The following is a 13,609-nucleotide window of genomic DNA, read 5'->3' as shown; positions in this document are numbered from 1 at the left end:
TGACTCTTTGAGAGGAAAGTCATAATCTGTTGGGAGAGAACAGTCTGATAAATGCTTAACTTCAGATTTGGACATTATTGCTTATAATATTTTTGGCACTGTATAACCTTGGTAATGAATGTTGGCTTAATTAATCCAGAATTCAATTATCAAGTAGAGAGGGTTTTTCTCTTTTAAAAAAGCCTTTTAAAATTGTAATAAGATGTTACATAGTAAACTCAACATACTCACTCCCTACAGGAATGAACTTTAGAAAGATATTTTGATGCTTTTAAACAGCTTTACCTTCTTTTGAAAATTAAATCAAAGTGCTTCTTTTGCAGAATCCTCTCTCTCTCTTCCTTATCATCTTCCTGAACCCAGAACTATCCATGAATTTTACAAGCACCGCCCCAGGCCTGCATGCCAGGGAAGTGCTATGGCACTGCTTAAGTAAGAATCATCACCTTTTTGCTTTTATATTGATCATCTTAATAAAGGCACTCCATTTGCTGTGAAATAGGTAGTCCTTAAAACCTAAGCTGTGATTCATAAAATACATCCTCACATGCCTACGAGAATGTCTAGAAGAAGCAGATCACAAGAAAGCAATAATGTGTAGAAATGATGAAGGCAAAAAAAAAATTACTGGTATATCATTTACAAATCATTTGTCTTTTGTTCTCATGTAAAGTTAGTCCCTATAAGCCTAGGGCTGACTTTGGGCATAGGGTGCCCAGCTGTGCTTCAGTGCCATCATTCAGCTATGCCAAGGAAGTCCCTTGGGCAACTACTGTTCTTGCTGTCTCTACTGGAAACTAGCTTGAGTGTGGGATTTACTGCAGACCTGGGATGGGAATGCTATAAATTTAATTTATCCTAAAAAGCTTGCTTTGCAAACAACAACAGATTTAGAATTGGGTTCTTATTCTAAATGATTTTGTGTTGCTGGAAATTTTATTGAATGATTAATCATGGTCTCATCCTTCTTTTACCTGCAGATCAACCAAATATCAGCTCTGTGCTACCAAAGAGGGCACTGAGAAAGTAAATGCAAGCTGCAGTGATAACAGACCAGAAAGAACTGATAAGTCAATAGCTGAGGAGGAAGAACTCAAAATACATCCTCCCCTTTTAGTTCTTGAGGGTCCTGATACTAGAAACTATGAACTTTTGATTAATACTGGCACTGAAGACCATAAGGAAGAGAATGATTGTAATGAAACTCATACTAGTGAACAGTGTGTTTTTGCTGAGGTTCATGAGAAGCCAATCTCAGGTACCTGCAGTCTGGAATGCAATGGAAAGATGGACACTATGGTTTCACAGCATCAGGAAGCATTAAAGCCTGAGGAACCTGCCCTTGAAAATCAAGAAGATAGTAATCCTGAACATCAGGACCCTGGAGTAGAGCTTGGAGGACTGATTCCACAGGTTACATCAACTGTTGTTCCACAGGAAAGCAAGAAATCAAAGTTGGAGAAGTTATTGGCATTGGGTGTTGACCTCTCCATTAAACCCCGTCTTTGCCCAGATGACAGCTCTTTTGTTAACCTTGATGAGCCCAAAGCAAATAAAGGTACCTGATTCAATCATTCTACTTAGATGAGTATAAGTGATTCTATGCTGTAGAACTTATAGTTTATCGTTTATTTATTTGTATCCCGCCTTGCACAAAGCGGGTCACAACAAATGCATACATAATTATCATCATAACAATACATAAACAAAAACAATCACAGACAATGAAACAGTTAAGTGACCAGCATCTTATTGTGCAATCCAAAATTCAGGCCCCATACTTCATTTTACAAAAAAGGTGGTTTTTTTTAGCAATGTTTTAAAATTCTGCAAATTTTCCTGCTGGTGTATATACAATAGGATCGCATTCCATTCCCAGGGACCTATACAGGAAAATATGCTGGTCCTAGAAACCTTCAGCCTTAACTGCTTAATTGTTGAATATGTAGATCTACAGAATGCAACTGACAAAGTAGAATATGTGGCAGAATATTATCCACTAGATACTTTGGTCCCAAATTATGCATACACAGACCCATTAACAACAATTTGTAACGGATCCTGTATTCAAATTTGAGCCAGTACAATGTAATGTAACAGTCTGACACATGCTTACGCCTCCCCAATCGAAAAAGCGTCTGGACTATCGAGTTCTGTGCAATCTGCAGAGCACATGAGACAGGTAAACCCAGAAGAACCAAATTATAATAGTCAGATTAGTGCTTGATTCCTCTTTGTCATTTAAAGCCCAAATTAAGGTTGTGATCTCAAGGGTGTTTTTTAAGCTGCATTTATTGCGGAGGTTGCGTGATTATCCATCAGATGATAACTTTCGCAGTCATCACATCAATGATAACACTGCTGCTTGATTAGTGTAACTTCCATATATTTAGGTTTGCCTAAGGGCTCCAGTGTTCTCCCTAGCGTGTTTTAGCCGGGCGCCCCGCCCAGCTAATTTAGGTAAGCGCCCGGCTGCCTTCCTCGAATGACACGCTTCCCCTCAGGAGTAAGTAACTTATTTTTCCCCCCCCACAACGCAGACTTTCGGGATGAGGAAACCTGCTTGCCTGCCTACCGCTGCTCCCTAACACATGCCCCCCAGCTCAGATAGCATATATATGCAACCTAAGCCTGCCCTCCGCATTACAATGTTTATCCCAGGACAAGCAGGCAGCATATTCTTGACTGATGAGTGACGGCACCGACGGAGCCCCGGTACGGACAATTTTAGAGTGATTGCACTCTAAGAACTTAGAAAGTTCTAGCTGTCGGTCCCCACTGAGCTTACGGTACCGATAGTCGACCAGCCTATTTTGTCAGCATCGATGTTATCGGCACCGCTTCAATCTGCCTCTTCCATGTCTATGCCTATTTTATCGGCAGAGCCAAAGTCTCTTCGACGTACTGCTCACTCGGCCTCTGATCCGGTACCGCTCTCTGACACCTGTCCCGTTTTACAGTCACAGGGTACGGTGTCGATGCGTTCAGGCAAATCGGTACGCAAGACCAAGCATACCGAATCCTCTACTCCTATCTCTCAGGGCCGTCTTCCATCGGTACGTGACCCTGTTTTATGGGATGATTCAGAGGATCCCCTCGGTACCAAGGAGGATTTTTCATCGGATGAGGCTGACCTATCGGTGCAGGATCCTGCTAGTAAGCCAGAGCACTCTTCCTTCACTAAATTCCTTCGGGAAATGTCAGACACCCTTTCTCTCCCTTTGGAATCTGATTCTAAGAAGTCAAAGGCATTCCTGGATGCTTTAGACTTTGACCAACCTCCCAAATAATTTTTAAAGTTACCCCTTCATGATATCTTAAGGGAAACTTTTTACAAAAACTTGGAAACTCCTCTCACTATTCAGGAGCTCCAAGGAAATTGGAATCACTTTATAAAGTTATTCCTATTCCAGGGTTTGACAAACCTCAGCTTCCACATGTGGAGTCAACCCTGAAAAAATCTGCAGGCTCTAGTGTGTATGCATCTGTCCCTCCTGGCAGAGAGGGCAAGACCATGGATAAATTCGGTAAATGGCTTTACCAAAATGCTATGTTGGCCAACCGTTCAGGTAACTATGCCTTCCATTTCTCCTTTTACCTGAAACATCTTATCCAGCAGATGGCCACTTTTCAAAAGTATATTCCTGACCGCAAGCTTTCTGCTTTTCAGCAATGCACTGCCAGTCTTTTGCAGCTCAGGAAGTTCATGGTCCGTTCCATCTATGACACATTTGAACTGACATCCCGAGCTACTACTATCTCTGTAGCGATGAGACGTTTGGCATGGCTCCGCGTCTCAGACCTTGATGTAAACCACCAGGACCGCCTTGCCAATGCTCCCTGCCTGGGTGATGAGCTGTTTGGAAAATCTATGGATACCACTACTCAGAAGCTTTCTGCTCATGAGACGAGGTGGGACACTTTATTGAAAAACAAAAAGAAACCTCCTCCTCCTCGTCCTTTCAGGCAGCAGATGTCGTATCAGAGGCATTTTTCTGCTCGACCGATTCAGCCTCATCCTCCTCAGCCTCGGAGGCAACGGCAGCAACAACAACAAGCTCGCCAACAACAGCCGCCTGCCATAAAGCCTGTCACTCAGCCTAAACCGACTCAGCCCTTTTGACTCGCTTCTCCAGGGCATCGCCAGTGGTCCTCCCTCCTATCCTCTTCCACAGCCTATTGGAGGTCGACTAAACATTTTTCTGACTCGATGGGAAGTGATCACCACCGACCAGTGGGTGCTCTCTATCATCGCCCACGGCTACTCCCTCAATTTTCAGACTCCTCCGCCGTTAGGCCTCCCAAAAGAGTCTTCTTCCAACAAGTCTCAGTCCCTCCTTCTCGCTCAAGAGGTTCAGTCCCTCCTTCTCAATGTCATCGAAGAAGTTCCTCAAGATCAGCGAGGTCAGGGATTTTACTCCAGGTACTTTCTAGTTCCCAAAAAGACCGGAGACCTCAGACCTATATTAGATCTCAGAGATCTCAACAAATGTTTGGTCAAGGAGAAGTTCAAAATGCTCTCTTGCCACCCTCTACCCTCTTCTCACTCAGGGCGACTGGCTATGCTCCCTCGATCTCAAAGAGGCTTACACACATATTCCTATCCATCTGACGTCCAGGCAAAATCTACGCTTTCTCATCAATCAACATCATTATCAGTACAAGGTGCTACCCTTCGGTCTGGCCTCCTCTCCCAGGGTTTTCACCAAGTGTCTGATTGTGGTAGCGGCCTATCTCCGCTCTCACCATTTTCAAGTCTTCCCTTATCTGGACGACTGGCTGATCAAGGCTCATTCACCTCAGGCGGTTCTGCTTGCCACCAACCAAACCATTCACTTCCTTCAACTGTTGGGTTTCGAAACCAATCTACCCAAGTCGCACTTTATTCCAACCCAGCGGCTTCAATTTATTGGAGCCATTCTGGACACTGTTCTGATGAGGGCGTTTCTTCCATCCAACCGCCTTCATCCTTCATCTCTGTCAGCAGGTGTTTCAACAGATTACAATCTCTACGAATCACATGATGGTGCTCTTGGGGCACATGGCTTCGACAGTGCATGTCACACCCTTCGCACGTCTCCACCTGCGCACTCCTCAATGGACCCTAGCGACCCAGTGGTCCCAAGTGACGGATCCTTGCTCACAACACATATCTGTGACATCGTCTCTTCGACAGTCGCTTCTCTGGTGGTTGACATCTTCAAATCTATCCAGAGGTCTACTGTTCCATCTACCTCCTCATCATTTCGTGATCACCACAGACGCATCCCCTTATGCCTGGGGAGCTCACTTGAACGAATTCCAAACTCAGGGGTTTTGGACTGCCCAGGAAAAGAAACACCACATCAATTTCCTGGAACTCCGAGCAATGTTTTATGCCCTCAAGGCTTTTCAACATCTTCTCTTTCCTCAAGTACTACTCCTTTGCACAGACAATCAAGTTGCAATGTACTACATCAACAAACAGGGAGGGACGGGCTCTCGCCTGTTGTGTCAGAAAGCCCAACGGATTTGGTCTTGGGCGACAGCTCGTCATTTATTCCTGAAAGCTGTCTACATTCAAGGGGAGCAGAATTCCTTAGCAGACAATCTTAGCAGAATTCTCCAACCTCACGAATGGACTCTCGACCCCTTGACTCTCCAGTCCATTTTTGCTCAATGGGGCACTCCTCAAGTGGACCTGTTTGCGGCTCCTCACAATCATCAACTGCCCCTGTTTTGCTCCAGACTTTACTCCCCTCACCGTCTGGCACCCGATGCATTTCTCCTGGATTGGACCAATCTCTTCCTATATGCATTTCCTCCTCTACCGCTCATGCTGCGGACATTGTTCAAGCTCAGGAGGGAACAAGCCACCATGATTCTCATCGCTCCACGGTGGCCCAGGCAACATTGGTTCTCCCTTCTACTTCAACTCAGTTCCAGGGAACCCATACTTCTTCCACTGTTTCCTTCTCTGCTTACTCAGCATCAGCAGACCCTAATGCATCCCAACTTACAGTCTCTGCACCTGGCAGCTTGGTATCTCTCGGGTTGACTTCGGCTCACTCACTCCTTTCTCAGCCTGTCCGTTCTATCATTGATGCTTCCAGGAAACCGGCCACGCTTCAGTGTTATCAGCAGAAATGGTCTCGGTTCTCTTTCTGGTGCCTGTTACATCACCATAATCCCATATCTCTAGCAGTGGGACTGGTGTTGGACTATCTTCTTTCCTTATCTGACTCTGGTCTCAAATCTACTTCTATCAGAGTTCATCTTAGTGCCATTGCTGCCTTTCATGAGCCAATTCATGGAAAACCCCTCTCGGCTCATCCTTTGGTTTCTAGGTTCATGAGGGGCCTTTTCAATGTGAAACCACCTCTCAAGCCCCCTCCTGTGGTTTGGGATCTCAATGTGATTCTTTCCGCTTTAATGAAGCCTCCTTTTGAACCTTTGGCCACAGCACATTTCAGATTTCTTACTTGGAAAGTGGTCTTCCTTATAGCTCTCACTTCTGCCAGGAGGGTCAGTGAGTTGCATGCACTAGTGGCCGATCCACCTTTCACTGTTTTTCACCATGATAAGGTAGTTCACCGTACACATCCAAAGTTTCTCCCTAAGGTTGTGTCTGATTTTCATCTTAATCAGTCCATAGTCCTACCTGTATTTTTTCCGAAGCCTCATACTCATCCAGGTGAACAGGCTTTGCATACCTTGAACTGTAAACGTGCTTTGGCTTACTATCTTGAACGCACTAAACCTCATCGATCATCTCCTCAACTGTTTTTGTCCTTCGATCCTAACAAGTTGGGTCATCCTGTATCTAAACGCACTCTATCCAATTGGCTTGCTGCTTGCGTTTCATTCTGTTATGCTCAGTCGGGCCTGACACTGGAAGGTTCTGTCACGGGCCACAAAGTTAGAGCTATGGCAGCATCTGTAGCTTTCCTCCACTCCACTCCCATTGAGGAAATTTGCAAGGCTGCTACTTGGTCCTCAGTTCATACTTTTACATCTCACTATTGTCTGGATGCATTCTCCAGACGGGATGGACACTTCGGCCAATCTGTTTTACAAAATTTATTTTCCTAATGGCCAACCTTCCCTCCATCCCTCCTTTTTATTAGCTTGGAGGTCACCCATCAGTCAAGAATATGCTGCCTGCTTGTCCTGGGATAAAGCACAGTTACTTACCGTAACAGGTGTTATCCAGGGACAGCAGGCAGATATTCTTGCGTCCCTCCCACCTCCCCGGGTTGGCTTCTTATCTGGCTTATCCTAACTGGGGATCGCGCGCCTTCGTCGGGCGGGAAGGCACTCGCGTACGCGCGGTGCGGCCTAGCTAGAACTTTCTAAGTTCTTAAGTGCAATCACTCTAAAATTGTCCGTACCAGGGCTCCATCGGTGCCGTCACCCATCAGTCAAGAATATCTGCCTGCTGTCCCTGGATAACACCTGTTACGGTAAGTAACTGTGCTAATTGGGCGACTTGTTAAAGTCCTGGGTGGGAAATAAATGGCTTTGGCGGGTGGCGAGCTTTTGAGCAACTTCTGGTCAAATGCTGTTTTTTTTATTGACTGGCTTTCTGGAGCAGACGCAGATGGTCGAAGTACATCTGTACTCGGACTACAGGGAAGATTCGTATGTGCCGACACTTGGAGCCCTGATTGAGATTCAGAGCAAACGAATCCAGTGGATCTATGCAGCCCAGCTCAAATGGGCTATTTTTTTGAGCGGGTATTGGTGACGCCCCCAGGTCTCCGCTCCTTCCTTTAGCTACGGCCGCTCCAGGGGATGGGAGGGGTGCTCCAGCATGTGTACTTGCACACGAATGGCAATCAGGGACCTCCTGCTTCAAGTGGCAATGAAGAGCTGGTCCACCACCCTCGACTGAGAGAAAATGTGGGGGTGGGGAGATCTAACATTTCTGGCCTGCCGGCGTTCACATTGGGGGCGGGGACGGCAACAGTAGAGGCTTGTCTGGCATTTTCTAGTCAATCAGCTATAATCTAACTAGAGAAACTATCTTTATTTTTGTAATAGGAGGGGTTTGTTTGTTTTTGTCTTTTAAAAATATTTGTTGAAAGTGCATGTCAATAGGATTTTTGAAGGGGTAAAAGGCCAGTGGGTAAGGTTTTTCTTGCAGGACCCCAGCTATGTCTAATACTAGCTCTGGAAGATATACGTTCCAAAAATAAGAATCCCCTTTTCTGTCTTCATCACCTGGTTTTTTAAATTTTCTTCATCACGTTGGTCCTAGTCTCTGTTTTTGTTTTTTATTTTATTTTATTTTTTACCATTTCATTACTTGCATTTTATTTTTTCAAACTGACAATTAAATTAGGCACAAGACACATGAGCACTGTCTTCTTTTAGCTCTCTGGCCAGGGTATATTTGGCATTTCTTCTTTCTCCATGGCTGCCATTCATCTTGCTTCTGCATTGCAATCACTCTAGCATTGTCCTTTGGCAATGGCATCCCCTGCCCTCTTCTCCCTCAACCCACACCGCATGTGCACTTTCCTCCCCCTTCCCTCCCATACCTCTCTGGCTATTTGCTGACACAAGCTGCATCTCCAACCTGCTGCCTGAATTGATGTCGGCTCTTTCTCTGTCGCTTGCTGACCCCGCGACTAGGGTTGCCAGTTTGGCGGTTTTCCCTCCCAATTTGGCTACTTTTGGGATAAATATGGGAAATATTTATCCCAAAAATTAATATACTGCAATAAATATACTGCCTGGAAGCTTTCCCTTTGCTACTGTCCCCATTTAGGAACGAAGCAATAGTAGAAGGAAAAATTCCAGGTCTTCAAAGATAGTGTGCTTACTTTATGCTTACTGTGGCCTGAAGAATGCAAGTACATAAAAACATAATGGCCATACTGGGATAGATCAAAGGTCCATCAAGCTCAGTATCCTGTTTCCAAAGGTGACCAACACCTAGCTAGATTCAAAGTAACAAAACAGATTCTATGCTGCTTATCCTAGGAATAAGCAGTGAATTTCCCCAAGCCATCTCAATAATAGGTCCTCGACAAGCGGCGGTCACAGCACGGAAGATGACCTCTCTCGCAGGGTGCGGGAAGCAGCAGAGGTAAGGCCCTGCCCGTCGCAAGGTACCTGTCAGGATGGGAATTGCCAGAGACGCTGGATCTGGACAGAAAAGGACCTTGAGGAGGGGTGGGAAGTTTCAAGTTTCATTTAAAATTTGATAAATCGTTAATCAAACTTCTAAGCGATGAACATAAATAAAAATTCAAAGGGTAAAGGATCATGTGATGCTGTGAACTGATCGGCTGCACTTCCGTTTGGCTCCGGAGCCCTGCACTTCATGCCGCTATAATTTGAACACAGGCACGAGTAGTTTTGACCCCCTTTGCCAGCGGAAATAGTGCTACTTGTATGGACAGGTTTCTGGCTCACTCGGCAGCTCAAATGACCTCGAAATCGGCAAAGAAAGACCGGGAGTAGGTGCGGCCCAGTGAAGACAAAATGGTGGCCGCACCTCGTGTGGACGCTCCGGCAGCGGCATTTACCCCTGAAATGATCACGGAGCTGCAACAGGTGCTCTTGCAGGCATTGGGGCCGCGCATGGAAACTATTTCCACCCAACTGACTAAACTGGAATCTTTATTGGAGGACAATGCAAAACGAGTGACGGAGCTGGAGGCGCGGGTCTCGGCGGTGGAAGACGGGACCACGGCGATGGACTCCACAGTGTCCACATTAACAACTCAGCTCCGCTTTTGTCAAGACAAAATTGAAGATTTGGAAAATAGGTCTCGTCGTGGAAACCTGCGCTTCATTGGCTTACCTGAGACCATTTCAGACTCGGTGCTACTTTCGGTGGTGGAATCCTGGCTGGCAAGTGAGCTCCCTATGCCGTCCTCTTTGGGCCCAGCTCGATTTGAGTGAGTACACAGAGTAGGCCCTCGAACAGGATCTGACCAGCGACCCAGAGTTTTAATAGGCAAACTTCATAACTACAGACATAAAGTAGAGCTGCTGCGTGCATTTCATTCCAAAAGAGAGCCTCTGACATATGAAACTTTACCAGTACGCATAGGCCAGGACTACTCTGCAGCGCTGACCGAAAAGCGTAAAGTTTTCCACCCTCTCTGTTCCAAGCTTGTGGAACAAAAAAGACGGTTTATGTTTCTTTATCCTGCAGTCCTCAAAATCCATCAGAATGGGAAGTGGCATGTATTTGACTCTGCGGACTCAGCGGGAGAGTTTATTAATCGTTTTGAGTCTACTTCTGGAACTACTTGACTAACATGACTGGCTCTTACTGTACAGCTGGTTTTGGGGGTTTCCTATTTAAGATTGCAAGTTGAAAGTTGTTTGTGCATCTATTATAACATTATTCAAAGAAGGCAGGGTTCTGATAGCCTCTAAGATGTGATCTGCTTTCCTAGAACCTGGAGGGTTTTAGGTTAGTGCCGTATCTAGTTGGGTGGGGGGATGAGGGGAAGGGGGATAGAGGGGGGGTTGGGGGTGGGTTGTGCAGGGATAGAGGGGTTTGGGGGTTTGGAGTTGAGGATATGGGACCATTTGCATTCTTTTCTGTTATTCCTTCCAGTGTAGTCTCTGAGCTCACTATATGCGAGCCTCTCTCTCTAACATCTATGGCTTGCTTATTTTCTATTTCTCCCCGGTATGGCTGGGATCCGGGGGGAATATGTCATAGGTACAGGGCATTGTACTTTTTTCATGTTTATTCATGAGCCCTCACACTTTCCGCATTTTATCCTGGAATGTATGTGGGATTACCTCTCCTGTAAAGTGAAGTAAAATTCTTCAGCGTCTTCAGCACCATAAAGCTGATTTGGCCTGTCTTCAGGAGACTAGACTTTCGGATGTTGAACACGCTAAGCTCTTGAGAGGTTGGGTGGGACAGGTTTTCTATTCCTCCTCCTCTAACGGGAAGGCGGGAGTGATTCTGTTGGTCAGAAAAGGATTTCCGGGAAAAGTAGAACAAATCTATTGGGATGCATTGGGGAGGATATTACTCTGTAAGGTTACCATGTCCGGCTCTATATTTAACTTGCTAATGATTTATGCACCTAACCAATATGACCACATATTCTTTACCACATTGGCGGGGGTGGGTGTCCGTGATCCCACTAACCCTTTGATACTTTTGGGAGACTTTAACCAGGTGCTCGACCCTACCATGGACAGAACGGGCCCGGGTCCTTCTCAGTCTTTTGGTCCTACTAAGGGTATACCCTATTTGTGTGATACTTTAGATCTTATTGACCCTTGGCGTCTGTTACACTCTACGGAACGGGACTACATGCATCAATCTTTAAACTAGGTATGTTGGGGGAGGGTACATACTTATATCCCAGAGCAGTAAGAAACCACCCTGAGGAAGCGAGTCACACCCACACTTCTAAGTCAAAGGTAAGTACCCACGCTATCCACGATAATTTAAAGGGAATTAGCAATAAAAATTTAGGAATCACTCTAACCCAAAAGGGAATCTCTTCACAGATATGGAAGGCTATGTACGTCAATGCACACAGCTTGGGCAATAAAATTCTAGAATTAGAGACTGAGATAATAAACGCTGACCTAGACGTGGTAGCAATATCAGAAACCTGGTTCACAGACTCGCATGGGTGGGATATGGTTATACCAGGCTACAACCTACTACGTCGCGACAGAGAGGGCAAGTTAGGGGGCAAGTTATACACTAAGGATAACATCAAAACTACCAGAATTACAGATATTAGAAACACTGGGGAATCCCTCTGGGTGAATCTGGCCAGAGGAAATGAAAAATGCCTATACCTTGGGGTATTATACAGACCTCCAAGACAACAGGAAGACAAAGACATAGAACTAATCGAAGACATAGAGAACATCACTCTACGGGGTGACACAGTGCTGTTAGGAGACTTCAATATGCCCGATGCAGATTGGAACACACTCTCCGCGACTACGTGTGGCAGCAAAAGAATTTTGAACTCCATAAAGGGTGCACGACTCAAGCAAATGGTACTGGAGCCCACCAGGGACCAGGCGATACTAGACCTGGTACTCACCAATGGAGACAGCGTCACGGATGTCTCAGTTGGAGATACACTGGCCTCCAGTGACCATAATATGGTATGGCTTAACCTCAAGAAAGGTTTCTCAAGGTCAAACACAGCAACGAGGGTTCTCAACTTTAGAGGCACAGACTTCGACCACATGGGAAGTTTTGTCCATCAGGAGTTACAAAAACAAGCACAACCAAACAATGTGGAAGATATGTGGTTGACTCTGAAGTCCACCCTACATGAAGCAACAAACCACCACATAAGAACAGTAAGTAAGCGCAGGAGGAACAAAAGACCCCAATGGTTCAGTGCAGAAATTTCAGACCTCGTTAAAAAGAAGCATTTATCACCTACAAACATTTAGGAAAACAAGAGGTGGAAAAAGACTATCTAGACAGGTCAAAAGCTGTCAAAATAGCAGTCAGGGAGGCCAAACTCCAGAATGGAAGAAGATCTAGCACGGAACATTAAGAAAGGGGATAAATCCTTCTTCAGCTATATTAGTAACAGGAAAAGGAACAAAGATGGGATAGAACGCCTGAAGAAATCGGACGGTAATCTTGTAGAATCAGATTCTGACAAGGCAGAATTACTAAACGAATACTTCTGCTCAGTCTTCACCCGTGAAGCGCCGGGAGCTGGTCCACAGATTCAGATGGGAGACAGCTAGAAGGACCCGTTTCATGACTTCGAGTTCACGCCCAGTAGCGTCTACTACGAACTATCAAGACTCAAAGTAAACAAAGCCATGGGAACGGACAACCTACATCCCAGAGTGCTCAGGGAATTGAGAGAAGTCCTGGCAGAGCCACTATCTGTTCTTTTCAATCTTTCCCTACGCACAGGAAGAGTCCCCTTGGACTGGAAAACCGCTAACGTTATCCCACTCCACAAAAAGGGCTGCAGGACAGAGACGGCAAACTACAGACCGGTGAGTCTCACGTCTATAGTGTGCAAGCTCATGGAAACACTGATCAAATGAAATATTGACACAATCCTAGACGAGGAAAACCTGCGTGATCCCCACCAGCACGGATTCACCCAGGGCAGATCCTGCCAATCTAACCTAATCAGCTTTTTCGACTGGGTTACTAGACAACTTGATGCCGGAGAGTCACTGGATGTAGTATATTTAGACTTCAGTAAAGCTTTTGATAGCGTCCCACACCGAAGGCTATTGAACAAGCTGAGGTCGATAGGATTAGGGGACACTCTAACTACATGGGTTGAGGATTGGCTGAGTGTTAGACTTCAGAGGGTGGTGGTAAACGGTACCCCATCCAAAACGTCAGGCATGATCAGTGGAGTGCCGCAGGGGTCGGTCTTGGGCCCGATTCTATTCAACTTATTCATAAGAGATATGACCCAAGGACTTAGAGGAAGGGTATCACTGTTCGCCGACGACGCCAAACTTTGCAACATAGTAGGTAAAAACACCTTGCATGATAATATGACGCAGGATCTACTGCTGCTAGAACGGTGGTCAGCAACATGGCAGCTATGCTTCAGTGCTAAAAAGTGCAAGGTAATGCACCTGGGAAAGAGAAACCCGCACAGAACTTACATACTAAATGGTGAAA

The 13,609-nt window shown here is 45.6% G+C and overlaps 1 protein-coding gene across 3 annotated transcripts in view; it reads left to right on the top strand.

Annotated features, from left to right (window-relative positions):
- Nucleotides 1-13,609, top strand: part of CLSPN (claspin) — a 191,399-nt gene that overhangs the window by 36,828 nt on the left and 140,962 nt on the right. For all 3 annotated transcript variants that reach the window (XM_033955851.1, XM_033955848.1, XM_033955849.1), the window contains exons 7-8: nt 324-432; nt 981-1,558. In XM_033955851.1, coding sequence (XP_033811742.1) covers nt 324-432; nt 981-1,558 — 687 coding nt within the window. The remainder of the gene's footprint in view (nt 1-323; nt 433-980; nt 1,559-13,609) is intronic.

The sequence above is a fragment of the Geotrypetes seraphini genome, chromosome 8 (genome assembly GCF_902459505.1).
Source record: "Geotrypetes seraphini chromosome 8, aGeoSer1.1, whole genome shotgun sequence".
Taxonomy (NCBI): Eukaryota; Metazoa; Chordata; class Amphibia; order Gymnophiona; family Dermophiidae; genus Geotrypetes; species Geotrypetes seraphini.
The sequence above is the reverse complement of the archived record's forward strand: the minus strand, read 5'-3'. Positions and strand labels throughout refer to the sequence as shown.